Source organism: Piliocolobus tephrosceles, chromosome 7 (genome assembly GCF_002776525.5).
Source record: "Piliocolobus tephrosceles isolate RC106 chromosome 7, ASM277652v3, whole genome shotgun sequence".
Lineage (NCBI taxonomy): Eukaryota > Metazoa > Chordata > Mammalia > Primates > Cercopithecidae > Piliocolobus > Piliocolobus tephrosceles.
In genome coordinates this window covers 122,022,184-122,049,828 of record NC_045440.1, presented here as the reverse complement: position 1 = coordinate 122,049,828, position 27,645 = coordinate 122,022,184, and the positions used below count along the sequence as shown (strand labels likewise).

Genomic DNA, 27,645 nt, shown 5'->3' with positions numbered 1-27,645 from the left:
CAGCAGAGGATAAAGCTAGACAGAAAGATCAAAGCTACACTTTTTTCTTTTCTTCATTAATGTGTGAATCCATCCCATGCCAATCCCCCATCTCCCTACACAAGCACACCTTTTAAAAATAATCACAACCCTGGTGTATTTAATTGAATATTCATTGTAAGTAGGCTAGTCTTTGGAGATGGAGAAGCTGATTGATATTAACAGTAATTAGCTTCAAGCTCTCAGAGGCTTTGGCTACTGAGTTCTCTTTCCAGCACTGCCTAAAGTGGGCATTGTGGTTGGTTCCCCAGCATCCATTCTGCTACAGCCCTGCAGAGTAGCAGCAGTGTGGTTTGGGGAATTGACCTGAGCTGGTCGGTTGGTTTAAGGGTAATCCTATTTCCACTGCCAGGGTGTTAGTTCAGTAATAGGCATGTAATTCACTCCTGGCCAATGAGAAAAGACAATAAAATTTGAAAGCAGTTTGGGAGAAAAAGCCATAGTCAAGCAAGCCCTTTCTACTTCAAGATGAAAACCAAAAGCTTATAGTCTAGATGCTACAAAGGGACCCAGGTTCAGGATAAAGGTGATGCTATCAACAGTAGAATGGAGAAAGAATCAAAATCACAGTGCTTGATGAAACTACCAAGAGGCAAATCAGCTAATTCTGAACTTGTGCCGTTACTGGACTTCTTATTCTGACAGCTAATAGCTTTCCTTACCGTTTAATCCAGTTTGGATTTTTCCATGTGTGATATGAAATTGTGTATCCTAAATGATTCATAGTTTTTGTGACTTTTCTGTACACACCAGTATAGTATGCCCTTTTGTGAACCTAACCCCTTCGAACCTCATTTTCCTTATCTGTGAAATGAACATAGTTATGTCTCAGAGTTTTTCATGAAGATCATTTGAGATTCAGAACAAAGCCCAAAAGGGAGATATGAACTAATATATGTTAAGTGCCCAGAATGTACCGCTAAATAGGAAGCTTAGAGACTAGGAGAAGAGAAATTCATAAATAGTGTCCACATAAAGTGGTAGAAATAAGATCACATGCATGGACCTTTGTGCAATCAGTTTGTTTTTTTAAAGAAGTATCATTCAATATTTGAGCAGTATGTTCCATGTAGAGCTATTGGATTTGCTGATAGATGGAAAGGAAGTGATAAATCATAGAGTGATGTTAAGGATGTCTCATCAGTTTCTGTGTAATTTGTGAAGACTGGAACAGGCAAATTGTTTCTGCTGCAGTTTTACTTGTCTAACATTCATAAGAAAGGTCTGTCTAGGCTGCAGTTAATATTTGGAAGTCACCAGAATGTTGATTGGGAACATGGGAATAGATGGTATCTGTTAAGGAGGGAGTGATAGTGGGAAGAAAACACCACTTCTTTTGGGAAGCCTGCGTCATCCCTCAGGTCTAAAGTACTCATCAGAAACCTGGCAAAGATAAGGCAAAGAGGAAACTGTGGCCTGAATAGAGTGCCAAATAGAGGGTTGGACTTTTTGAGTCACAGAAGCTGGCTGGAGGGAAAGAATGCTGAGAAAGGGGAAAGCCTAAAAATGTTGGGTAAAAGGAGATTATTGATGAAGTAGAGACCTGGGGAAGATAGGGGTATTAAGTATCTGGCCTTAACTTCTCTGTGAATAAAGGAAAGGGGATGAGGATAGGAGTTTACCTGAATTTGAAGAGTTGGGGTAACAGGGAAATGAAATAATTTACTACCAGAGAAGTCAAAACACATATACCTGCCATCTGCACATAGACATACATGGTAGTTCATGTAGTAGTGGAATGCATATCTTACAACATTCATTGCTATTTATTTGATAATACAGAGTACATAGCGAGGACTCAGTAAGTGTTTGTTAACTGAATAAATATCTCCAGAAAATCAGCTTTAGATTCTATGTGTGGAATATCTATGTTACAGGGCATGGAAGAGAGTAAGACGCAAAAAACTGGAAGCCACTGGGCTTGATGCCCTTGAGCCCTTCACCCTGGGTTTTTCTTTTTTGTCATGTAGAAGTGACAGTTCTGTTTGAAAATCACCAGTCCTTTTGTTTGCCTCCTTTATTACATTGTGAGTTCTTTGAAGGTAATATCTGTCATACGTAAATCCATGTTTCCAGGATCTAACCCAGGGATGGCACATACTAAGTGCTTAAGAAATATTGCTTGAATTAATGCAAGAGAGTGGACTTGAGTGGATTCTTAAATAATAGAGAAGGTTCAGAAGGAGAGAGGGTGAGCACTTTTCAGATGGAAGCAGAGATATAAACTAAACTGTAGGGTTGAAATAATTGCATGTGTGGGAAGCAGTGACAACGGTGCCCGATTTGGTATTCTCATCTGTAACGTGAGGATTCGTAACTTGCTAAAAGTCAAACAACTTGGAATTGAGGGCTTCTGGATTTGCACCTAAATCTTGCTGATTTTCAAGCTCAGAGTTTCCCACTATACCATGCTCCCTCCTTGCCATATTATTTATCGTAGTAATCTCACCACTTCTTGACTCACAGATGCCTCGTTTTGTTCCTACTTAGGCTTGATGAAATATTTTCTGTCATGGACACCTTCTTTATGTGGTTTGTTTTCTGATTTCTATTTGTTGCTTTTTCCTAGCTCTTCACTGTGGTTTGAATCCACGGGGCATTGATCACCCTGCCCATGCAGAAGGTATTAAACTGCAAATTGAAGGTGAAGGTGTGGAATCTCAATCCATTAAAAACAAAAATTTCCAGAAGGTGCCTGACCAGAAAGGAACCCCCAAGCGACTGCAGGCAGAATCTGAGACGGCTAAGGTGCGTAACATTCCAGTTAATTACGGAGATTTGAAAGCTGCAGCCTTGATATGTTGTAGTCCAGCCACAGAGAAGAGCTGAGTGCTTTCACTAATTACCGTTGTATCTGTGGTCAAATGAGCACTGTATCTTGCTGATAAATAACTATAAATGAAAATATTAACTGTATTCCCTTTGGAATGAAATTGAAACCCATTTGTGGCCAGTCTCAGAGCATGAGGCTCTGAGGTTATAGAGAAGAATGCCCTGTACTTAAACCTAAAAGATTCACCTGCCAGGCTCAGACTTACCACTCTATGGTGTTGGGCAAGTCATGTGACTTTCTGAGTTGCACATTCTTCATCTACACAAGGGAATCATAAAATGACTTCTCTCATCAGGTCGAGTAAGTCAAATGATTGCATGCTTGTGGAAGCATTTTATAAAAGTCCCAGTACTGGCCGGGCGCGGTGGCTCAAGCCTGTAATCCCAGCACTTTAGGAGGCCGAGACGGGCGGATCACGAGGTCAGGAGATCGAGACCATCCTGGCTAACACGATGAAACCCCGTCTCTACTAAAAAAAATAGAAAAAACTAACCGGGCGAGGTGGCGGGCGCCTGTAGTCCCAGCTACTCAGGAGGCTGAGGCAGGAGAATGGCGTGAACCCGGGAGGCGGAGCTTGCAGTGAGCTGAGATCCGGCCACTGCACTCCAGCCTGGGCGACAGAGCGAGACTCCGTCTCAAAAAAAAAAAGTCCCAGTACTTCATGAATATGAGAGGCTTGTGCTTACAGGTATTGTTAATTAGTAATATCTGATATTTTATGAAATATGCATGTATATCTCAGGTACTATTTGAAGGACTTAATGAAAGAGAAAATCATTTTATTCTGCTGTAGGATACTTAGTTCTTTTCAGTCTTTAACCTAAACATAGGTACCAGAGAACTGACAAAATAGGCATTGGTGAAGATGTATGGAAACTTGGGTTCTGTGAGGTAGGTAATATTTTAGTAAGGACAGCCTCTTCTAAAGACTTCCTCCAATGGAACTGGCACTATCTGGGTATTTGTCTGAAACCAGTGCAGATGTTCATGTTGGGGGCACAGTGTTGTTGAAGATACTCGTATTTGTTTTCCTCTTGGACATGGAGGAAATTAATCTTCATATAGTTTTGTTTCTCCCTTTGTGTATTCCCTGCAAGACAATTTCCTTTCAAATGTTGGTTGAGCAAATGAATGTATGCATGCCTTGGAAAGCAAATGTTGTAAGCACCCAAGAAAAATCTTAAGGAAAAAGGTCACCTTACTGTTGTACAATAACCAACTTCCTTCTCCTCCAAATAAGGTCTTCCAAAATCAGACATGAATTTTTTGCTTTATCTACAGTTTGGAATAATTACTGTTATTGCTTCTCTTCTTTAGTGTGGATAATTAAAAATTGTTGACATTAAGTATGTGTGTGTTGTAGGGAATGGGGAATGATTACTAAGAAATATATCGCAGGTATTTTATGCTAGACATTTTAGCTAAGAGAAATGGCAAAACATAGCATATTTCTTGGCTGATGATCAATGAAGTTTGGTTTGTGAGCAGCATTGGAAATGAGTGAACCCTGTTAAGACAGCTAAACCTGATCAATCCATGTTGCTACATGGGCATCCTGAAAGAGCCGGGGAAAAAACACCCTAAGGGTCCTTTTTAGGAAGATAAATAGACTTTCTATGAGTGAGATATTTTCTAAAGGATGCCTAAAATATTAAAAATTAGAGTAGAGATAAAAGAAAAGTTAATTATTGATATTTGTCTGATTTAAATTCAACTTTAAACATTTCTAATGTGTATCTCTTATATTTGTAGAGATTGGTAATATACAAAATTTGATTCAAATCTGATGTGATTTTATTTCTGAATTATCTTGAATATGTGATATTGTTGTGAATCCTGAAATTTTGTGTCTTTGCCCCTGAAGCATTTTATAGTTGCTTTGCTGAAAACATACTTCAGTGAGAGTGTGGATGTGTATAATGAGCCTTTCTTCTGGAACAAACTATATTGGAAACCAGATTCAAGTTTATGCAAATCATCTACAGTGAATACCCATCCCCAATAAATGAGGTTGAAAGGAGATTCTGGGTTTTTCACACTGCCATCATATTTAGGGGTGAACAGACAAGAGGCTTTAGTAAAGCTTAGACAAAGAATTTGTCCACTTGTTTAAACGGAGGACGAGGGAACAACAGTGGCTGCTGGGGGAACAGAGTTACAATTACTATAGTGTGATTACTGTGGATGCCAGCGGCATGACTGACCCTGAAGCTTTTGTACCTTAGACAACATGCATTTGTTTTGTGCAGGTACAAACACATTTACATTTTCCCTTCCATTGCATTTAGAGGACTAGTAGAGTTGTGAGCCTTCTTCTCTTTTCTTGGGTGTATACTTGAATCTCTGGTAAACTGACCCATTCTAAACCTACCTTAAAAAACCTGTGGCTAGAAATGCATACCTCTAAAGCCATTCAGTAATGTAAATTGGTACAGCTTTTCTGGATGACAAGTTTGATAATAGTTATCAAAATTTTAAATGTGTGCAATTTGGGAGCCAATAATTTCCTCTCTAGGAACTTGACTAAGGAAATAATCATCCATATGTACAAAGATGGCTACAGGAGAACACATTGAAAATAGCCCAAATGTTCATTCACAGGACACTGGCTAAAGAAACTGTGTATTAATGCAATGGGATATAAGTTTTCGTTTGTGAGGATGCAGGAGACCTATAGGTATTTATGTGGGAAAATGTATGTGATAATATTTTAAAGTAGAAAGGGAACGAGAAGGGCAGGTTGTGACACAGTAGATATAGTTTGTTTCCATTTATGTAAAAATGTCTGTCTCTGCATAAAGGCATCACTGTGTCTGGGAGGGTTTTCCACAGTTTGAGCAGCAGTTTCTATCTGGAGTTAAAATTATGGAGAAAACGTTTACTCTCTGTACTACTTTGCTTGCATTTTAAATAAGATATGTATTATTTTAAGTGTATTTATTTTAAAGCTGTTTTCAGATTGTCCCATTAACTTTAGTAGCTCAACTATGACTTTTTCTGTTTGTTGGGTTAGTATTATGCTTTTAGGGTGCTGAATTTCCTCACGTGGCTTCTAATTCTTGCTGGTGGTTTATCTGCCGGTTAAGTGAATTATCGTGGGGTCTTTTTGGCCATGTGTGCCTTGAATTGTAGAGCCTTCTGGTAAGGTGCTTTTGCATCTACCTTTACCTGAACTCTGGGATGTGAGAGCTCTGACTAAGTATTACACTAATGTTTCAATTTGACATTCTCTCTGTCTGCTTCTGACTGATTATGCAAATCAAGTTCCTCCATATGCAGACTTCTCACTGGAAATCTGGTTCCAGCTCCTTAGTGTGCCTTTGGGCCCCGCCACTCTGAGTCCTGCCATGTTGGGATTTGAAACCAATCCCTCAGTGCACCACCTGTTCCAGAGGAGCTTAGTGAGCTTATCTTTAATAGGCAATGCTAGAGTCTGTATGTATATGTGGATTGGGGGAGGATGGTAAAATGTGCTTAATCTACCCTGTTGACACTGAAATTTGTATGCTTTCATAATTTTAAAATGTGTGTGTGTATCTGTATTGATTTTGGGCAAAATAATACTCTATCTTAGAAAGTGACATTTTGGGACCCTTAGCCCCAATTCCTCAAAAGACTCAGAACCCTTATTCCAGAAAAAGGTCATCTAGCCACAAGTTGCCTCCAGCTCTTATAGACCAAAGAGAAACCAGTAGAGTACCCAGATCACTTGTAAGTCTTATTGGGAAGCATACAGTTTAGTTGGAAATAAAAAATGAATCCAGTTGAAATGTGGATCCACAAAAACTACTTACCAATATGAGTCCTAAATTCTTGTGAGTACTTGGAAACTCAGAGAATATGCATGCCATGCCATGCCACAGCTATAGTTACCAGTTTAAGAGTAAAATACTCTGTTTACTTAGCTTCATAGGAGGGTACAGGCAAGAAATACAGTTGGCAAAGCATTTTCATCTCATTGGGAGGCCAGAAGTTATCCAAGTACACAACTACTTTTGACCCATCACCCACACAGCTGTCACAGTTGAGAGTCCAGGTGAGGATGCGTTTTTTTGATACAGAGAAGGCACAGCCTCTTTTTTTCACTGTTCTGTTATACCGTTCTAGTCATGTAGACTCAAGACAAAGCCACAGCTCCTGCAGACCAGGAGTGGTTCCACATAGCAGTTTCCAAAAAACCAGCCCTATGGGAGACTGAAGTCCTTCTCAGACAGGCCAGCCCTGAGATTCATTAACGCTTTACTCACAGAGCAGTCAGAACAAGACTGCGAGGGAGCGTACTCTATCCCAGAAATAACTTAACCTATGCTGTGAAGTATGCATAAATTCCAATATGTAGCCCTAAGAATGGAGGGTGCCTTTAGCCATGACGTTTAAGCACTGTGAGCCAAGGTATGGTAGCAGATATGCCCAGGTGTGTTCACCATCAGTCTCTTCGAGTCAGAGTGTGTGTGTCAGAAATTGAGTCTGGAACAATAGGTTGGGGCCAAACTGTGTGATGGAATTTGAATGCTGGAGTGAGTAGCATGGATTTACTTTCCACCTCCATTGTTCAATACAATAGCCACTAGCACATGTGGATATTCAGATTTATTTAAATTGAATACAATGCAAAAATTGATTTCTTTGGTCATGCCAGCCACATTTCAAGTGTTCATTATCACATATTTCCAGGAGCTGCTGTTTTGGACAGTGTGGACATGGAACATGATCATTATGGCAGAAAGTCCTATTTGACAGTGCTGCCCTAATCTGTGGGAAACCATTGAAATTCTCTGGGTATAGAAATAAGACGAAAAATGGAATTGTGTTGATATTCTGTCTGATCCTCATCCTTGGACCTGAGTGGACAAGTGCTTCAGTCATTTAAAAAAATTATCAAAATACTCAGGAGTTTCTTTTGAAATTGATGTTCCCAAATGCTCTGATGGTTGGAATTTGAGTGTCTATGGCAATTCTGGCTGTGGAATAAGATCAACCCATCAGCCCATCAGTATCCTATCTGTTTCCTATCTCAGAATTCTATAATGTGTCCTTACAAGTGGCCTAAACATGACATTGGGAATTCCTGACTTCTAGACTTGATTTTCTAGGTGTTCATGAGGAAACTTCAGCTTACTGTGTTTTTATACCTGTCAAATAAGGGTTTCATAAGGTTGATAATCCTTTTTTTTTTTTTCTGCCACAATGCTAATTCCTGGAGTCAGAACCTTGAGTGTTCCTTATATTTGCATGCCTCCCCTGTACCTTTCCTTCATAAAAATGTATCCCCATTTTACAGCTGACAAACCCAAGGATGTAAAATGACTCACTAAAACTTAGTTTCTGGCTAAAAATCTGGAGGAAGATGTAACTCTCTATGTGTAATGGCTCTAAATTCAAGGTTTTTAATGCTCCTAACATGAAATATACAAATGATCTATTTATTTCAAAATAAAATATAGTCTGTTAAACTGAGAATCTGGCCAACTAGGCAAAAGAAGAGGTTAAAATGCTGCATGTATTCATTACTCCTCAGGGAGAAAACAGCAAATCTCGATTGCTGTATTATATAAGGGAGAAGCAATGCCAACATCTAAATCAGTGAATAATTGCTTGCAGTTGGCTTTGGGATGCATTATGTGAATCTTTGGCAGCAGATAGCCTTTTCTCATTAGGCTAATATTAGATTTAGTTTGTATTTCTTTGGCACAGAGTTAAAAGGAGCTGGCCTGGAACTTGGTGCTGGAGGCAGGAGGAGGAGAAAGCTGGGTGCTTTGGATAAGCCACAGGCAGATAAATGAGAGTTGACTGCAGGGCAACTTGTGGACATTTGTAACAGTAAGCAGGAACCATTGATCTGGGATTAAAACAGAGAGCAAAAAGAACTTAGACTTAGGTTAAAAGATGAAGGGTTGACTGTACTTAACCTTGATCAAATTACATTGCTTAGCTGCCTTTGAGAAGTTCTGTTGCAATTTAGGGACAGAATGATCTAATTCTTGGCTATCTATATTTCTTGGCTCAAGGAGCAAAAATGTCTCCAGACGAAGCTGCCAACCCAATATAATGTCACCCATGATAGGAAAGGACACAATGCATGCGAAACATAATGAGCATGTACTTTCTTAAGAATTCTCTTAAGGGACAGAACAAGAGACAAGCAAATATGACTTCATGCTATGTGAGTTTCAGGACCCCAGTACATGTACATTGAGTTCTTGGACAGGGCTCAAATGAAACTACAGTAAACTTATATCTGAAGAGGTAAGCTTTCATTACTAGCATGTTAAGCTCTGAAAAGTATGACAATTAATAGGATACATTTAAGCCATAGGTTCATTGTATGATGAACAAAGAAGAAAACCTAGAGAGCATTTGACCATCTAATTTATTTTACAGGTTAGGGAGATGAGACTCAGATGAGACTGAATGACTTCACAAAGATCTTGAGGCCAGCAGTGACACAGTCTACCTAAAACACAGTTCCTCCAACACATGAACAGTGCTTTTCCCTCTTTTGTGCTGACAAATCTATAGGAAATAACAAGTGCTTGGAGCCACTTAGTTAATAGTATTTGTCTAGTGGACGAAGAGTACAGGATATGCCATCTGACAATGTAAAAGGAGGGCAGTATTCAGGCGAGTGTATCAGAGCCCACCAGATTCATTTGAGTTTATCCATCCAAACTACTAAATTACTAAAGTGATTATCTTTGGAGATTATTGGTACTTGCCATCCCTTCTGCCTATAATGTTCTCCCCTTGATCATTGTTCAGCTAGTTCCTTGTCATTTAGGTCCTAGCTCAAATGTGCTTCTCCAAGAGGTCTTTCCAGACCACCCTAACTAAATGAGTCCCCAGTCACATTCTCTGACATCACTTGGTTTGATGTCCTGCATTTAATTTTTTCTGGTCTGAAATAATCTTGTTTGTTTTCTGTCTCTCCACAGAATTTAAACTATTTGAGAGCAATGATCTTGTCTGTCTTGTTCACTGCTGCAATATCAATGCCTACTACTGTGTCCAGCACATAATAAAAAGATTACATTTTTGATAAATGAATGAATAAGTCAGTTCATATGATACAGAAGCTCCTTGCCTCTGGGTTTATGTCTGTTGCCTCATAGTTATTTCATTATCTTTAGCTCCTCCACAAGTGAGCAAAGGATGTCTTACTGAGTTCTATAGTGGTTGATGATATCAAGAGAATGCTTTTCTGGGTTGGTACAAGTGGCATATTATCCACACAATGGACAAGGGATACTTCCAAAGCCATTCCATTACCCTTCACCCTTCAAAAGTTCACTCTAGGTTGTCACTGAGACCATGAAAATTCCTTATTATAGTCTGTGGCAGTCATTCTAAACTTCACTTAGATTCATTGTGGAAGACATTATGGTGATTCCTCAAAGACCAAAAACAAATACCATTTGACCCAGTGTGTTGGTCTGTTCTCACATTGCTATAAGAAAATACCCAAGACTGGGTAGTTTATAAAGAAAAGAGGTTTAGGCTGGGTGCAGTGGCTCATACCTATAATCCCAGCACTTTGGGAGGCCAAGATGGGTAGAACACTTGAGGTCAGGAGTTCGAGACCAGCATGGCCAACATAGTGAAACCCTGTCTCTACTAAAAATACAAAAAATTAGCCTGGCGTGGCAGCAGGTACCTGTACTGCCAGCTACTCAGGAAGCTGAGGCAGGAGAATCGCTTGAACCAAGGAGGCAGAGCTTGAGGTGAGCCAGGAACGTACCATTGTATTCCAGACTGGGCAACAATAGTGAAATTCTATCTCAAAAAAAAAAAAAAGAGGTTTAATTGACCAACAGTTCTGCTTGGCTGGGGAGGATTCAGGAAACTTACAGTCATGGCGAAGGTACCTCTTCACAGGGCAGCAGGAGAGAGAATGAATGCCAGAAGGGGAAATGCCAGATGCTTATAAAACCATCAGATCTTGTGAGAACCGACTCACTATCACGAGACTCAATTACCTCCCACCAGTTTCCTCCCACAACATGTGGGGATTATGGGGATTACAATTCAAGATGAGATTTTGGGTGGGGCACAGCCAAACAATACCACCTGGTGTATTGGTCCGTTTTCATGCTGCTGATAAAGACCTTCCTGAGACTGCACAATTTACAAAAGAAAGAGGTTTAATTGTGAGACTTCCCTAGCCACGTGGAAGTGTAAGTCCAATCGTGGTGGAAGGCAAAGAGGAGCAAGGCACGTCTTACATGTTTGCCAGCAGGCAAAGAGAGAGAGCTTGTACAGGGGAACTCCTTTTTTTTAATACCATCAAGTCTTGTGAGACTTATTCTCTATCATGAGAACAGCATGGGAAAGATTTGCCCCCATGATTCAGTTACCTCCCACTGTGTCCCTCCTGCAACACATGGGAATTCAAGATGAGATTTGGGTGGGGACATAGCCAGATCATATCATCCTGCCCCTGGCCCCTTCCAAATCTCATGTCCTCACATTTCAAAACCAATCATGCCTTCCGAACAGTTCCGCAAAGTCTTAACTCATCCCAACATTAACTGAAAAGTCCACAGCCCAAAGTCTGATTAGAGACAAGGCAAGTCTCTTCCACCTATGGAGTCTGTAAAATCAAAATCAGGTTAGTTACTTCCTACATACAGTGAGGGGACAGGCATTGGGTAAATGCAGCCATTCCAAATGGGAGAAATTGGCCAAAACAAAGAGGCTGCAGGCCCCATGCAAGTCCAAAACCCAGCAGAGCAGTCAAATCTTAAAGATCCAAAATGCTCTCCTTTGACTCCATGTCTCACATCCAGGTCATACTGATGCAAGAGGTAGGTTCCCATGGTCTTGGGCAGCTCCATCCCTGTGGGTTTGTAGGGTACAGCCTCCCTCCTTGCTACTTTCATGGACTGGCATTGAGTGTCTGCAGCTTTTCCAGGCCCGTGGTGCAAGCTATCAGTGGATCTACCATTCTGGGGTCTTGAGGATGGTGGCTGTCTTCTCACAGCTCCACTAGGCAGTGCTCCAGTAGAGACTCTGTGCTGGGGCTCTGACCCCACATTTCCCTTTCTCACTGTCCTAGCAGAGATTCTCCATGAGGACCCTGCCCCTACAGCAAACTTCTGCCTGGACATCCAGGCATTTCCATACATCTTCTGGAATCTAGGTGGAGGTCCCCAGACCCCAATTCTTGACTCTTGTGTATTGGCAGGCTCAAAACCAAATGGAAGCTGCCAAGGCTTGAGGCTTTCACCCTCTGAAGTGACGGCCCAAGCTCTGTGTTGGCTCCTTTCAGCTATGGCTAGAGCAGCTGGGATGCAGGGCACCAAGTCTGTAAGCTGCACACAGCATGGGAACCCTGGGCCCGGCCCACAAAGCCACTTTTTCCTCTTATACCTCTGGGCCTGTGATGGGAGGGGCTGCTGTGAAGCTCTCTGACATGCCTTGGAGACATTTTCCCACGGTCTTGGGGATTAAAATTTCGTTTCTCATTATTTATGCAAATGTCTGCAGCCAGCTTGAATTTCTTCCCAGAAAATGGGATTTTCCTTTATATCACATTGTCAGGCTGCAAATTTTTTGATGACTTTATTGATCACTATCAGCATTTTTGTCAAATCCATTCCACAAGTCTCTAGGGAGTTCCAAACTTTCCCACATTTTCCTGCCTTCTTCTGAGCCCTCCAACCTGTTCCAACCTCTGCCTGTTACCCAGTTCTAAAGCCACTTCCACATATTTGGGTATCTTTTCAGTAGTGCCCCACTCCTACTACCAATTTATTGTATCCCTCCTAGTACCAATTTATTGTATTGTATTTATACAGTACAATTTACTGTATTATTGTATGTTGCTGATTCAGACATACCTGAGACTGTGCAATTTATAAAAGAAAGAGGCTTAATAGGACTTACACCTCCACATGGCTAGGGAAGCCTCACAATAATGGTGGAAGGCAAGGAGGAACAAGTCATGTCTTACATGAATGGCAGCAGGCAAAGAGCTTGTGCAGGGGAATTCCTCTTTTTGAAACCATCAGATCTTGTGAGACTTATTCACTGTCACAAGAACAGCATGGGAAAGACTTGCCCCCATGATTCAATTACCTCCCACTGGGTCCCTCCCACACCATGTGGAAATTCAGGATGAGATTTGGGTGGGGACACAGCCAAACCATATGCCCAGGGAATCTCATAACTGGGTATAATATACCCAGAGGACTAGAAATCATTCTATTATAAAGATACACATATGTTCATTGCAGCACTATTCAGAATAGCAAGGTTATGGAAGTAACCTAAATTCCCATCAATGGTAGACTGGATAAAGAAAATGTGGTATATATTCCCATGGAATACTCTGCAGCCATATAAAAGAATGAGATCATGTCATTTGCAGGGACAAGGATGGAGCTGGAGGCTATTATCCTTAGCAAATTAACACAGGAACAGAAAACCAAATACAGCATATTTTCACTTATAAGTGGGAGCTAAATCATGAGAACACATGGACACAAAGAAGGGAACAACACATACGGGGCCCTGTGAGAGTATGGAGGATGGGAGGAGGTAGAGGATTGGGAAAGATAACTAATAGGTACTAGGCTTAATACCTAGGTGATAAAATAATCTGTACAATAAACCTGCTGATACAAGTTTATCTATATAACAAATCTGTACATGTACCCCTGAACTTAAAAGTTTAAAAAAGTCTCCAATTGCCTGAATAAGGCCCTATGACTTCTGCTACCCTCTAGCATTGGCCAAGATTTCAGATGGTGTGGCTCTTTCACCCTTCTCTGCAGCTCTATTCAGGGTCCCTGGTATACGCATCAGCTGGCTCCTGTGATTTCTACCTCATCTCCCTGATCTGGCCCAAACTTGAAGGCAACAGAAAACAGCTTCTTCTCTTTATTTTTAAGTGATTAGGAACTCCTGACTTAAACTGAAAAATTGGATTACCAGGTGCCAAGTAAAACCTGAAATATTACTTCCAAGGCTGTATGGATTAGAAATCGTTTTCAAATGTTGATATCACACATACTCTTAGATATATGCTGTATTAGTCAGCCTCAGCTGCTGTAACAAATTACGGGAGACTTGGTAGCTTAAACAACAGACATTTATTTCTCACAGTTTTGAAGGCTGGGAAATCCAAGATCAAGATGCCAGCTGAGTCGGTTCCAGTGAGGATGCTCTTTCTGTCTTGCAGAGATCACCTTCTCACTGTGTTCTCGTATGGCAGAGAGTGAGCGAGCTCAGGTGTCTCTTTCTCCTCTGTATGGATGCCATTCTCATCATGGGGCCCCCCACCCTCATTGACATCATCTAAAACCCTAATTACCTCTTAAAGGCGCTACTTTCAAACACTACCCTATTGGGCGTTAGGGCTTCAACCTATCAATTTTAGGAAGCACACACATTTTGTCTGATGTGTACAGATTAAGCATCCTGTATCTGAAATGCTTGGGATGAGACATGTTTTGGATTTTGGATTTTTTTAAGATTTTGGAGTATTTGTATATTCCAAGTTCAATATCTCATCCAAATGAGATATCTTGGAGATGGAATCCAAGTCTAAGCATGAAATTCATTTATGTTTCATATACATCTTATATATATATAGCCTGAAGGCAATTTTACATAATATTTTAAATAGTTTTGTGCATGAAACAAATTTTTGACTGTATTTTTACTGACCTATAATATGAGGTCAAGAGTGGCATGTTCTACTTATGACATCATGTCATTGCTCAAAGTTTTGGGTTTTGGAGCATTTTGATTTTGGATTTTTAGATTAAGGTTGCTCAACCTGCGCCAAATTTGTATTTCGGCCAAATGCCAAATGGCTGAGTGTTAAATTACTATTGACTGAAGTTGAATATCACCATCATAAAACGAATGTCTTAGTATACAAGAATAAATCTGAAATATTAATAAGAATACCTATTTACTACAACTTAATTAAACTTATACCAAGCAGAATTTTTTAAAACTGGAGTTGTAGAGCAATGGTATTAATTTCTCAGCTGTCAACTCCTGTGGTTGTTCTATTTATGATACTGCATATTTATGATACTGAAAATATGCTCTTTTTCGACTGAGGTCAGTGAAGGAGCAAAATGCGCTTTTATCAAGCTCTGGCATTACCGTAGTAGTGTTAATGGTGATATTCCCCCCAAGTCAATAAGCTTTCCTCCTCTCCAATAATAACTGACTAAAGTCATTAACTCCTGAACTTGCCATCTTACTGGTGATCATGATGCAATTTCATTGAAACAGTCCCATAAACTAAAGCTTTGGGTTGTACAAGGTGATTTTTTAAAATTCTCAAAATCAGGCTTAATTTTGCTTTTCTCACTTGAGGGTTTTCTTCTTAAGTAATGTTTTCATAATTTTCATTGTAAAACATGACCCTCAATTCAGCAACCAGAATGATCTTGTTAATGTGTGAGTCAGATCATGTCCCTCTTCTGCTCATTATCCTCTAATCACATCCTGTTTTCCTCAAATTAAAGCCAAAGTCTTAATGCCCTACCATGTCCTGCATGATCTGTGCCCTGGCAAGTCCCTCCTGTCATCTGCTACTAGGCTCTTCTATGCTCATGCTGCTACTAGTTCAAACCAGGTACCTTCCCACCTCCAAGCCTTTATACTGGCTGTTGCCTCTGCCTTGAATCTTCTTTCCTTGGGATACACAAGGTGCACCCCTTAACTTCCTTCAAATATTTGCTCTAGTATCACCTCCTTAGTGAGGCTGAAATGGTCAGTTCTACTAAAATAGTATCCTCTCTTCCAAGGCCCCGATCCCTGATTCTGTCCTGTAATTTATTTACCCCACTAACACACCACTTTCTAAAACCATATATAATTTATGTTTATTATTATTTTAGGTTATCATCCACTAGAGTATGAACTCTGTGAGGCAGGACCCCATGTTTGGTGACATGTCTTTGACACTGACCACCATATCTAATACATGGAAGGACTCAATTATTTGTTTGAATGAATTCTTATAATAATTAAGATACATTTAGTCTTCAACTGGCTGGTAGGATTTTAAGATATAAAAAAACTGGAAGGATTTAGCTGTTTAAATCACACCTACAATATCTACATTTATTAGAAAGGGAATTTTCATAAAGCAACAGTAAAACCAAAGGGCACTGCTATTTGTTATTGATAGTGTTACAACAGTTAGATATGATCAAATGATAATTAATTGCATACAAGTTCAGGGTTGACACAAATATAGTTGAAATGGCATCTGGCTACTTGGCCTGCCAAAAACCAAGGCTGAAGCCAAATCCTAATAGCAGATTTTTGGCTAAATACCATAACTAAAGCTGAACTTCAGTGCCTCTTTGTCCCTTAGATAATTCCTCAGTTTAGGTAGTAGATATTCACATATCTAACTTGTGTATTGTGTAGCTTATCTATTTTGAGAGATGGGAAGAATCTGATAGCAGCCTTTTCTCATGTTGTACTGAATAGATGAGGAAGGATTAACCCTACACATGCCTGGGTGATAGTAACACCTTAGAGGTTGTTAGTTAACAGGTCAGAACTAGAACACATGGATGACAGGAAAACATCAAAGCTTGCATTTTATATCAAGCAGACGGTGTTTGTAGAGGAAATGTGATTTCATTATTTTTGACTTATCTTCAAATACCATAGTAAAGAACACAGGCTCTGGGGTCTGATATCTGCTCTGCCACTTACCCAGGGCCAATTTCTTACCTCTCTCTGCTTTAGTGAGTGTCTTCATCTGTCCAGTAGGAATAATAATAATATCTACCTCATGAGAGAAACGTCATTAGGATCATTGGAGTTTATAAGTGAAGTGCTTATAATAGCATTTGACATGCAGTAAGCACTATATAAGATTTTTACTATTGTTATTTTTGCTATCATCATTATCCTCAGGAAATGTTTTGGCAGGGTGGTTTGGAAAAAAAAATGTATATATTTTTAGCACAGGATTCAAATTGGCTGCCCGTAACCATATTGAATCCACCACCAAGTTTTGTTTGTTCATCCAAACTGAAAGTTTATTTTTTAACAGTGGAGAAATCCAGAAATTTTTCTTTTAAAAGCACTGGATTTCTCACTTCTCTTGAAAAATTAAAAGATCTGGAAATGATAAGCCTAAATATATACCTAAATGATAAGCCTAAATTTGGAGTTGTCAAGAAGCTGCCCCTCTTGAACAGTCGCTCTGGTTTGGATCTGCCTATGTCTGATACTCTTCACTCATGTTTCTTTCTAAGCTTCTATGGGCAGTTTAGTTTATGACCTGTGTTATGCAGGATCCTGACATGGTATAAAATATATCATTTAACCCCCTTTTATTTAGTGAGAGTGGCTTTTATGTCCTTGAAAATGCACAAACCGTTCTAGATTCAAAAGTGTATATTAGGCCCCTTCTCTGGTAATAACTATAGTGAGCAAGACAGAAGTGGGTTCTACCTTCATGGGGTTTCTGTTCTATTTGGGTAACCATATCTCAAGTACTATAATGCAAATTCTACTATGTATTTGGAAGGAAACCAACTGAGGTTTGAGAAACTGAGATGGAAAATAAAGATGGAGTAGAGGACAGGGGAATGAAAGAGGAAGGGTGTTTTCTGAGATGAAACTGAAATGTTAAAAAGGAGCAGCTGTGCGGGAAGATGGGCGCATGGTCTGCCTTTATAAATACGCTGAAGTAGGAAAGGATATAGCCTACTTAGAAAAGAAAGAAGATCATTGTGGCAGGTTTCCAAATGGCTCAGAATGATATTGGGGAGATCATGTGGTTTCATCTGAATTTTATACTTAGTGCAATGGAAGATCAATGAAAGGTTTTACACAGAGGAGGGACTTATAAAGAGAAGACTCTAGCTGCTCCACAGAGAGCTGATTAAGAGCTAGCAAGCACAAAAACAGGGAGATGAGGAAGGGATTTTTGTAGCTTACACAGTTGAGAGATCATGGTGTCTTGAGCCAGGATGGTGTCAGTCAAAATGGAGAGAAGTGGAAAAATTTGACATCTATTTTCAAGACGGAATTAATAAGACATGATTAGGTGTAACCTATGGAGACAAAGAGAGGAATAAAGGATCATTCACAAGTTTCTGGTTTGAGCAGCTAACTGGATGTTGGTATTATTCAGTGAAATAGGGAAAACTGGTGAGAGAGAGGGAGAATAAGGGAAGCCTCAGGGTGGTGAGGGGAATCACAAGTTTCATTTTGACCGTGTTAATTGTGTAGTTTCTTAGTTATATCCAACAGATGTCAAGTAGGCTGTGACTTGTAAATCTAGGCTTCCAAAGAGATCTCAACTAAAGATGTACAGATTAGAGGTCACACTTGTCACATGAGGTGTGTGCACGTGATGAAGAACATAGAAACCAAGGGGTTTTCTGCTGGTCCTTGTCTCTAGGAGGTGTTGGTATCCCTTCAGTTTCCCTCCCCCTGCTGGTGCTACTTCTTTGATGATTATTATGTTTGCTCTGTCATCATTGGACTGTGAGCGGCCTTAGGGCTCAGCTGTTCAGTTTGAAGGGTAATGGTACAACATGAAAGGACTTGGCTAGAAATAGGTCATCTGGCCTTTCTCTTTCAGTCTAATTTTTGATCCTACTCCTCAACCAGGTTTACCTATGGCTAACCGTTTTATACATCAAGTAAAAGGAGACCAGTGCATTTCGTAGGCAGTTGGAAAAGAGGAAGAATAGGGCTACTGGGATGAGCTGGTACAGTCTTGGCTTTAAGGCTTATTAATTTCCTGTAGGAATATGAGGGTATATTTGCTTTTCACCAGTGCTGTCATGATAGCTATTACTGGAGTTCACCAACATCCACTTCTCCTCCCCTTCTGGATTCTTGGGAGACTGTACTTCTCAAACTCCCAGAATGACTAGTTCTAGATAGTGGCCTGTGAGAGAAAGTGCATTTACAGGCTGGGGCAGCAAAAACCCCAGTGCAATTTCCAACTTTCTTTTTCTCTTTGGGGAGTATGGTGGCCACATGTTAAGATAGCAGAACCCAAAGTCAAAAGAGCTTCAGTCACCAAGTCACTGCATGGAGGATGGCTATTCAGAAGCTGACTTATAGCAACCTTTGTTTACGCAAGAAATAAACTTTCATAGTGTCCCTAGATTTCAAGGTATGTTTGTTACTGCTGCATAAGTGTAGCCTAACTAGATTAATCCAAGTGGCATCTGGAAACACTGCAATGCTGTGTACTCTTAGGCTGTAAGCTCTTCATAGGCAGGAATCTTGCTGAACCTCAGATCAAGTGCAAACCCCAAAAAAGATGGGTATGCTTAACTGTTACTCTCCAGTCAGTATCGATCATGACTTTCTTTTTACCAGACAGAGAGACTGTCAGTCCTCTTTTCAGTCTGAACTACTGAGCTAAAATTAAATTGCCATTTGAAGATCTTAGAACTTTTCTCCTGGGTCCCAGCAATTGTTACTGATGTCAGGACATTCTAGGGCATGCATTTCTCTAGTGCCCCATTTTGTGTTGTATGTAAGTGACAGCAGTTAGCCACTGCTTCCATTTATTTTCATGTGGCTCATGCTTTCTTCTACCGTGTATTAATGGGTACTCAGCACCTGTACCTGGTCTCAGTTGCTGGACTTGAGACTTAGAGGTAAATGTTGTTTTACCAGCACCATTAGTGTATATGTGTGTGTTGAGGAGTCAGTGGGCCGGTGGCAGGGGGGTGGGGGGGGATGGTTAATCTGCTTAAGCAATTATTTTATTTTGAAGAAGCCGACCTATTTTTACCTCCTCTATGCAAATCTGGTATATGTGGCTTACCATTTACACATCAACTTTCTGAGACACTAGTGCTTCTCCTTGAATGACCCCTTCTCCTCTTAAGCTTACTTGGCTAATATTTATCAGCAACATCTGGGGTTTAGCACAATGAAGTTATTTACAGCAGTGCTTATTAGTGCACTTCTGTGAGTCATGGCTGTTTCTAGCCAACTCTGCCATTTTGTTGAGGATGGCACCCAGTGGAACCCCAAGATTTGCAGCCACTTATCAGGAAGCAGAGGCTTGTGTGCATTGATCAAAACTCACAGATAATAGAGGGAAAAGGAATGGTTACGGGTGAAATAATCTAATCCAACCTACTTATTTTACTTCTGAGAATACTGACAGGCAAAGAAATGAGTTGACTTGCAGTAGCCTGCAAGAAATGAGTTATAGAGATGCAAGTAGATCTAGAATTTTTCCTTCTCAGTCCACCATGGTTTTTGTTTCTTGGGACTTTATTCAGTACTTTAAGCAGGATATTTATGAGGGAAAGGCTTTGTTTGTAGATTATTTCTTAAGTGTTTTTTTCACTCAGGGAAGAAAAATATGACAAATTTCAAGTTGTGTTTGCTTAGTTATTTTCAGTGCTCTAAGAGTTTCCCAACCTTCCTCCTGGAGTCCTCTTTAGAGCCATTGCAAGATTAGGCAGAACAGGCCTTTAGCTTTATATTCTGGATATGGATGGTTCCTGCTGACAATGGAATGAGAAGGGGACTGGCATCTCCGACTGCTGTCGAAAGTGATTCCCAGGGTCACGCATGTTTTTGTACTCAAAAAGTATATGTGATATTTGATCTATATATAACAGCAATGTAACATATGTTTGTATGACCAATAGTAAAATTAACACTGGTGAATCCATCACCAAATTTATGAAGTAGGCTGCTTGCTCTTAAATTCATCATCTCGTGTGTTCTCTGGATGTGACTGACTCAGTTATATCCTTTTATTTTCTTGATTTGCATTTTGTCTTTCTATAAAATGTTGTTGTCTAAACATATGTACAATGTCTTCTATCTTTAAAATAGCCACAATTAAAGGCAACCTTTTGTTTCTGTTTTTCACTTCACTCCTTAAATATAGCGATTTATAAGACTGTCAGCAGCCTTTTTCTTATGTTTCTATCATTCTCCTCCTTGGCAATCCCCATGAAGATGACAGCAAGCTCCTTATCTCCAGGCCTGACTTCTCTCCTGGGTCCTCCCAGTGGACAGGTTTATTTGAATGTACTCCAGTTACATCAAAGGACAACATCAAAAGGAGCAAAAGAAATATGCTTTCTCCTTTGGCCACCGTCCTAATTTTTAAAACATCCTTCCTTTTAATCCTAAATAAATATCTTCAGGGAATAATTTGTATATACTTCCAGTATTTACTGTATCGTGCATGCTTGTGATTTGATCTGTGGCTACACTGCTGGAACTGTAGCCTGTAAAGTCAACAATGAGTTACGTTTTTTCACCAACATGCCCCTTTTTTTGGTGCTTGTTCTTTGTCACTTTTCTGCAGAGTTTTACATCGTGGATCAATTCCTGTTTTGTGTGTTTGTTTTCGGAAGTGCGCTCCCTTCCTTCGTCTATGAGGTGCTGCTGTAACCTGGTTTCCTGCCTATCTCTCTGACTTTTCCCTCTTTTTTTTTTTTTAATGACCTCTTTTGCTTTTCTTTATTTCTCAAATAGAGTGACTTCTGAGCCTTTCAGCAGCCGTCTTCTGGTGTTTCTTACTATTCCCCTCCTTGGCGGTCTCGATGCAGGTGACAGCTGATCCTTATCTTCAGGCCCGACTTCTCTCCTGAGTCCTCCTCCTTCACTTTCAGCTGCCTGGTAAACATTTCCACTTGGATTTGCTGCAATTATGTTAACAGGCAAAATAAAAGGAACACAACACAGGAAAAGTTATATCCCTTCTTCAGGAACTCATAAGCCTTTGACACAAAAATCAAGGAAGAAAATCCAATGTGTATTGTATTAGACAGCAGTCAAGCTCATTTCTCATCTATCTTGTCATTCTCAGGGAAAGTCCTTTTTAAAAATGCTGCACATCTAAATTATTTAACATTATTTTTCTAATTTTTTTCTTTTACACTCAATTACTGGTTATTGGTTTCTATATTTGTGGACTCAATAGAGATTTATTATATTTTGTAGCTTTCTGAACAAAATTTATTAATCAGATAATTCCATGAACCATAAACTTTAACACACTAATTACTTTTATGTCTAGTCAGGTTGAGAGTTGTAATTTAACATTTGGCTTCTTTTTTATTGGCAAAGGCAGTGTTAAGACTGATAAGGTTTGGCAGTGTCTGCACCCAAATCTCATCTCGAATTGTAGTTCCTATAATCCCCATGGGTCGAGGGAGGGACCTGGTGGGAGGTAATTGAATCATGGGGATGGTCATCTCCATGCTTTGCTTGTGATAGTGAGTGAGTTCTCACAAGATCTAATGGTTTTATGAGGGACTTTTCCCCAACTTCACTCTGTACTTCTCCTTGCTGCTGCCATGTGAAGAAGGACATGTGTGCTTCCCCTTCCACCAGGATTGTAAGTTTCCTGAGGCCTTCACAGTCATGCTGAATTGTGAGTCAATTAAACTTCTTTCCTTTTTAAATTGCTCAATCTCAGGTATGTCTTTTTTGTTGCCTGAGAATATGAGAATGGACAAATACAAAGATAATGATAAAGATTAAAGTTTTAGATATTTATAAATGCTTTTAATTTCTATTTTAAATTAACTGTACAGAAGATCAATGCAGATAAAAATTTAAAATACAGAGATGTGATTTTACTAAAAATTTGTTTTCGCCAAATAGATTTATTTGCTATACGTTATCAAAAGTTTAAATTTTTGTAATATTGTGGTCAAAATAGCATTATTAAATCATTAAATGTGTTCATTTTTAGTCTATTCTGTTTTTATTTTGCACCCTGGGGAGAGGGTTTTGTGGGGTTTAAAGCTTACATACTTTGGGAAATTTTCCTACAAAATTTGGAACATTAAAATAAGTATAGTATGAGTATTATTTTAGAATAATAAAAAATACACATTTAAAAGAGCTGACAAAATACAGAAAAATAAGTTTTTATTATCTGAGTGATATACCCCTATAAAATTTTTTGGCCTTCATATTATGACTGTTTGCTCATTAACTGTCTCTTTCTAAAACAATAAGTTTGTATTATTTTTCTATATTAAGAACAGATAATGCAATCTTTCCTCTATTGTGTTTGACTAAAATTTCTTGGTATTATTGATATTTGGATTAATATAATGTGACCTCTCACACGCACATATTCACTGGTTATAATGATGGTATAGGTTTGAGCCCTAAAACAGGAATTATTATACATTCTACCTCCTACTATTCTGCATAAAATAAAAAAAAGATATGTTTATAATTGTACGTGCTCTCTTGTCAAATACGTTCCACATTTCTCTTTTGTTTTGTTGTCTATGAGAACTAGGTTTTTAGCTTTCAGTTTTTTATGTCTAAAGGGGAAGGATCTCTCAAAGCCTAGCTCCTGCTTCATTATATTTCAAAGCTTTTTTTCCTCCACTACACACATTTCCATCCACTGTCTCGTGACTCTTAATAAATCCAAGTGGGTGGAAGGGTAGTGTAGAAGTATTCTTGGAAGTCATTCGTACACTCAGACAGCTAGTAATAACTCTACATGGGTGTCAGTGAACTATATCATACCATAAAGACTATATAAGTACATCTCACTAAATTCAAACTAAATGTGATTCCACCTCAACTTCTCCTTACCTGGGTCCCCAAAATGTCTGTGGATTCTCTAGCATTGCCTGACAATAGGGGCATGACTGAGGAAGTGGGAATTGAAAGAAACAATTATCCTAATTGACTATGGATGAAATATCTCACTTTTGAAATGTTTGGAAATTTTACCAAAATATGTGAATCCATTGGCAAGGCCCGTTCTCAGCCCTGAGCAAATGAGTCTTAAAGCTTAAGTTCCCCTGAGCTTCACAATGTATTTGCTCCCTTTATCATAAATATGTATAATGATTCCCAAAGAGTGTTAGATTTCTGAATCTTCTTTAACAGTTTCTGATATAGTTTTAGTTTTACATTATTTTTGAAACTTTATTTTTAAATGTGTATTTTTAAATAAAAATGTTTTGGTTATTGGCATCACCCCTCTCAATAAAGAGCACATAATCAATTTCAAATTGAATTTTTACAGCACCCCACTAGATTTCTCTGTAGGAATATACTTTAATTTTAAAATGCGTAGTTTTGTATAACCATTCAGTAAGTGTAACACACTAGACTTTCTATGCATGTCACCTAACTTCTACCCAAAGAAGAGAAGAGGAGAGAATGTTTTTAATTACAGCAAACACTTGTAGCGGTTATCAGAGACCAGGTACTGTTCCAAGTGCATGTCACATGTGTCTCCACCTCTAGTTCTGGCAGAATTGTACAATAGATAAGCTAAAACCCTCCCACTATAATCTCAAGAAATGCTAGATAAAATAAAAATCCTAATAATTGTGTGATGAGCCTTGTAGGGAAGTAAAACAAATCAACAGATGCTCAAAACAAAAGGGAAACTGCAGATCAGAGAGGTAGGTATGTAGGACTGCCCTGTGGAGCCCTAATATCAGAGGGCTGATATTAGATGTTAATACTCATTTGTGGTTGGAGGTGGGACAGTTGGAACTACCATCCCTGCATAAAATAGGAACTCTCAGAGGACTGTATTCTATGGGAAATAATGGTCTCAAGAGAATGCCCTTGAGTACAGGAAAGCAAAAGGAAGTTTATCTGTCTTAATACGGGTTCTAGGTGGGGGAGAAAAAAAAAAGTCTTCCTGGAAAAACTTGAGTTCACGTACCTGTCTTCCTATGTACTCCAGGAGCTATAAGCTGAATAATTAATTCCTAAATTTGTGTTGTGCTAGTGATAGCCTTGGGACAGATGCCAGAACCAAAATCCACTCTGGTGGGGATCCTTTTGGGATATTAGAGAATCATTAAATATATCTCATTTTTTCTCCCCCTGCATTGGGACCCAACTAAAATGTAAAGTGTTGAGTCAGGCAGATATGAGTCAGAATTTCTATTCCTGATAAGTCTGGTTGAACAATGAACAGCATGAGTTTGCTAGCACTTGAGCCTCAAGCCTGATCCCCTTCTTCATTAAGTCTTAGCTCAGTGTCGGCCGGGTGCAGTGGCTCACGCCTGTAGTCCCAGCACTTTGGGAGGCCCAGGCGGGTGGATCACGAGGTTGGGAGATCGAGACTATCCTGGCCAACATGGTGAAACCCTCTCTGTACTAAAAATACCAAAAATTAGCTGGGCGTGGTGGCACGCATCTGTTGTCCCAGCTACTCAGGAGGCTGAGGCAGGAAAATGACATAAACCTGGGAGGCAGAGCTTGCAGTGAGCCAGGATCACACCATTGCACTCCAGCCTGGGTGACAGAGTGAGACTCCATCTCAAAAACAAACAAACAAACAAAAAAACCAAAACAAAAATCTTAGCTCAGTGTCACTGTCTCAGACCCCAAAGATTGTATGTGGTCTAGCAGTGCATCCTTGCTAATATATAAGAATAGATGTTATCAATATGTTATATCTTACTGGTAAGATGTAACAGTTCTAAAGTTCCATGTACCTAATAACCTCAAAATGTATAAATAAATTGAATGGGAAAATGGACAAATTTACAATCATAGAAGAAAGTTTTAACTTCCTTAATATTTGAGACCTAGGTAGACCACATATAGAAAATATGAGTAGCAAAATAAAGAATCTTGATTTATTGGGCAAAGTTAGAACCCTGAACTAACAACTAAAAAATATGCAGTCTTCTTGTGCATACAAGGCAATAAATTTCAGGTGACAAAACTAAAGATAAATATGCCATAACCTAGAGATTCCACTTGCATAGAGATACTTTTTGATATGGGAAAGAAGATATTTATAGAGATGTTAATTGGAGAATTATTTGTAGTGGCAAAAAAAGTAAAAAATAAATGAAATTTTCATGAGTAGAAGACCATATAAGTGAATTTTTTTATTAATGCAAGAATACTAAATATTAGTTAAAATTATTGAACTAGAGTTATCTGATTCAAAATAGGTTGGTTTCAACCTATTTTGACAGTCTAGTTGTAGAATAATATATGAAACATGATATTTATGCTAAGCTTAAAAAGGTAGAAAATAGAAGTTATAGGAACATGCTAGAATTTATAAACAACAATATTAGGATTTTATTTCTAGAGGCAGGGTAATATGGAGAGCACAGGCTTTACAAAGATCCTTGTGTTTGAAATGTTTTATTTCTGTTTTTTAAAGATCTTGAATTTCATTAGGCATAATCTCAAAATTTGACAAATTTGAATGAAACCACAAAGATGCAAATATACAAATTAGCTACATGAAAAAGTCTGTGCACCACTAGAACTCAGGTCACAATCTGTCTTTGGACTCAGATATACTTTCTGCCCTTCCCTACCTACTGTAGTTGAGATCATCCTTAAAGACTCATTTCAGATGCTCTTTTTCTTTATGAAAGCTTCTCTGATCTATTCCAACCCCAATCAAAATGAACCTTCCTAAATGTCCCCTGTATTAGCTCACAGCTATAAAGGTACTACCTGAGACTGAGTAATTTATAAAGAAAAGACGTTTAATTAACTCACAGTTCTGCATGGCTGTGAAGGCCTCAGGAAACTTACAATCATGGTAGGAGGGGAAGAAGCATGTCTTACATGGCAGCAGGAGAGAGAGAACAAGCAAGAGCAGGGACAACTGCCTTATAAACCATGGGTCTCTTGAGAACTCACTGTCACTAGAACAGCATGGGGGAAAATGCCCCCATGATCTAATCACCTCCCACCCCGTCCTTCCCTTGACATGTAGGGATTATGGGTATTACAATTTGAGATGAGATTTAAGTGGGGACATAGAGCCAAGCCATATCATTCTCTCACTGTTTGCTTGTTCCTCTGCTATGGCCCTTATATCATGAGTAGCTGGACCCATGTCTAGTTCTTTCTTTTTTTTTTTTTTTTTTTTTTTGTGATGGAGTCTTGCACTGTCACCTGAGCTGGAGTGCAATGGCATGATCTCGGCTCATTGCAACCTCTGCCTCCCAGGCTCAAGTGACTCTCCTGCTTCAGCCTCCCAAGTAGCTGGGATTACAGGCACCCACCACCACGCTCAGCTAGTTTTTTGTATCTTTAGTAGAGACGGGGTTTCACCATGCTGGCCAGGCTAGTCTTGAACTACTGAATTCGTGATTCACCCGCCTCAGCCTCCAAAAGTGCTGAGATTACAGGCATGAGCCACCATACCCAGCCCCCATGTCTATTTCTATTACCAGATTGTGAGTTTCTTGAACATAAACTCTGTGTGGCTTTGTCATCTCTAGCTATCAGTACCTTCACACTTATTAGATTCTGAAAATAACATATAAATTATATTGACAATTTCAATTCAAAGACTCTTGGAGCCCCCAAATTACTCATTGGTGATAGCCAAAAGGACTTATATAAACAAGTCATTTGCCAGTTGGAAAAGGTAGGTCAAAATGTCTAAAATACTGTGATTCATAAGTGATATTTACAAGAGAGTCGTGACCTGTTCTGTCACATGAGTTATGAAGAATGCCACCCTTTGTTCAATACATCACGGCCGTATTAGCAATTCTAGAAGACCATGCTGAGAGTATAGGGGTGGCATTTTCAGTTCTAGAATTTAAAAGGATGAACGTTGGATTATTGAGAATACAGAAGAATCATACTCTAAGTGGGATTGTTTTCCATTTAAATCTTTGACATTTGTTTATTAAGGTCACTGCTTGATAAATTTCTGTTCCTTAACATTTTAAAGATGAGAATACAGGTGAGGCATAAGAGTGAGGACTCCAAATATAAATTCTAGACCTTTTGTTCAGTGCTCTGTCCGTAAGTATTTTGCTCTGGCATTCTCCAGTTTCCCATTCTCAGGA

At 39.3% G+C, this 27,645-nt stretch overlaps 1 protein-coding gene across 3 annotated transcripts in view; it reads left to right on the top strand.

The window, feature by feature from the left end:
* SAMD12 (sterile alpha motif domain containing 12) overlaps positions 1-27,645 on the top strand; it is a 497,711-nt gene that overhangs the window by 37,938 nt on the left and 432,128 nt on the right. For all 3 annotated transcript variants that reach the window (XM_023224820.2, XM_026454595.2, XM_023224815.1), the window contains exon 2: positions 2,609-2,787. In XM_023224820.2, coding sequence (XP_023080588.1) covers positions 2,609-2,787 — 179 coding nt within the window. The remainder of the gene's footprint in view (positions 1-2,608; positions 2,788-27,645) is intronic.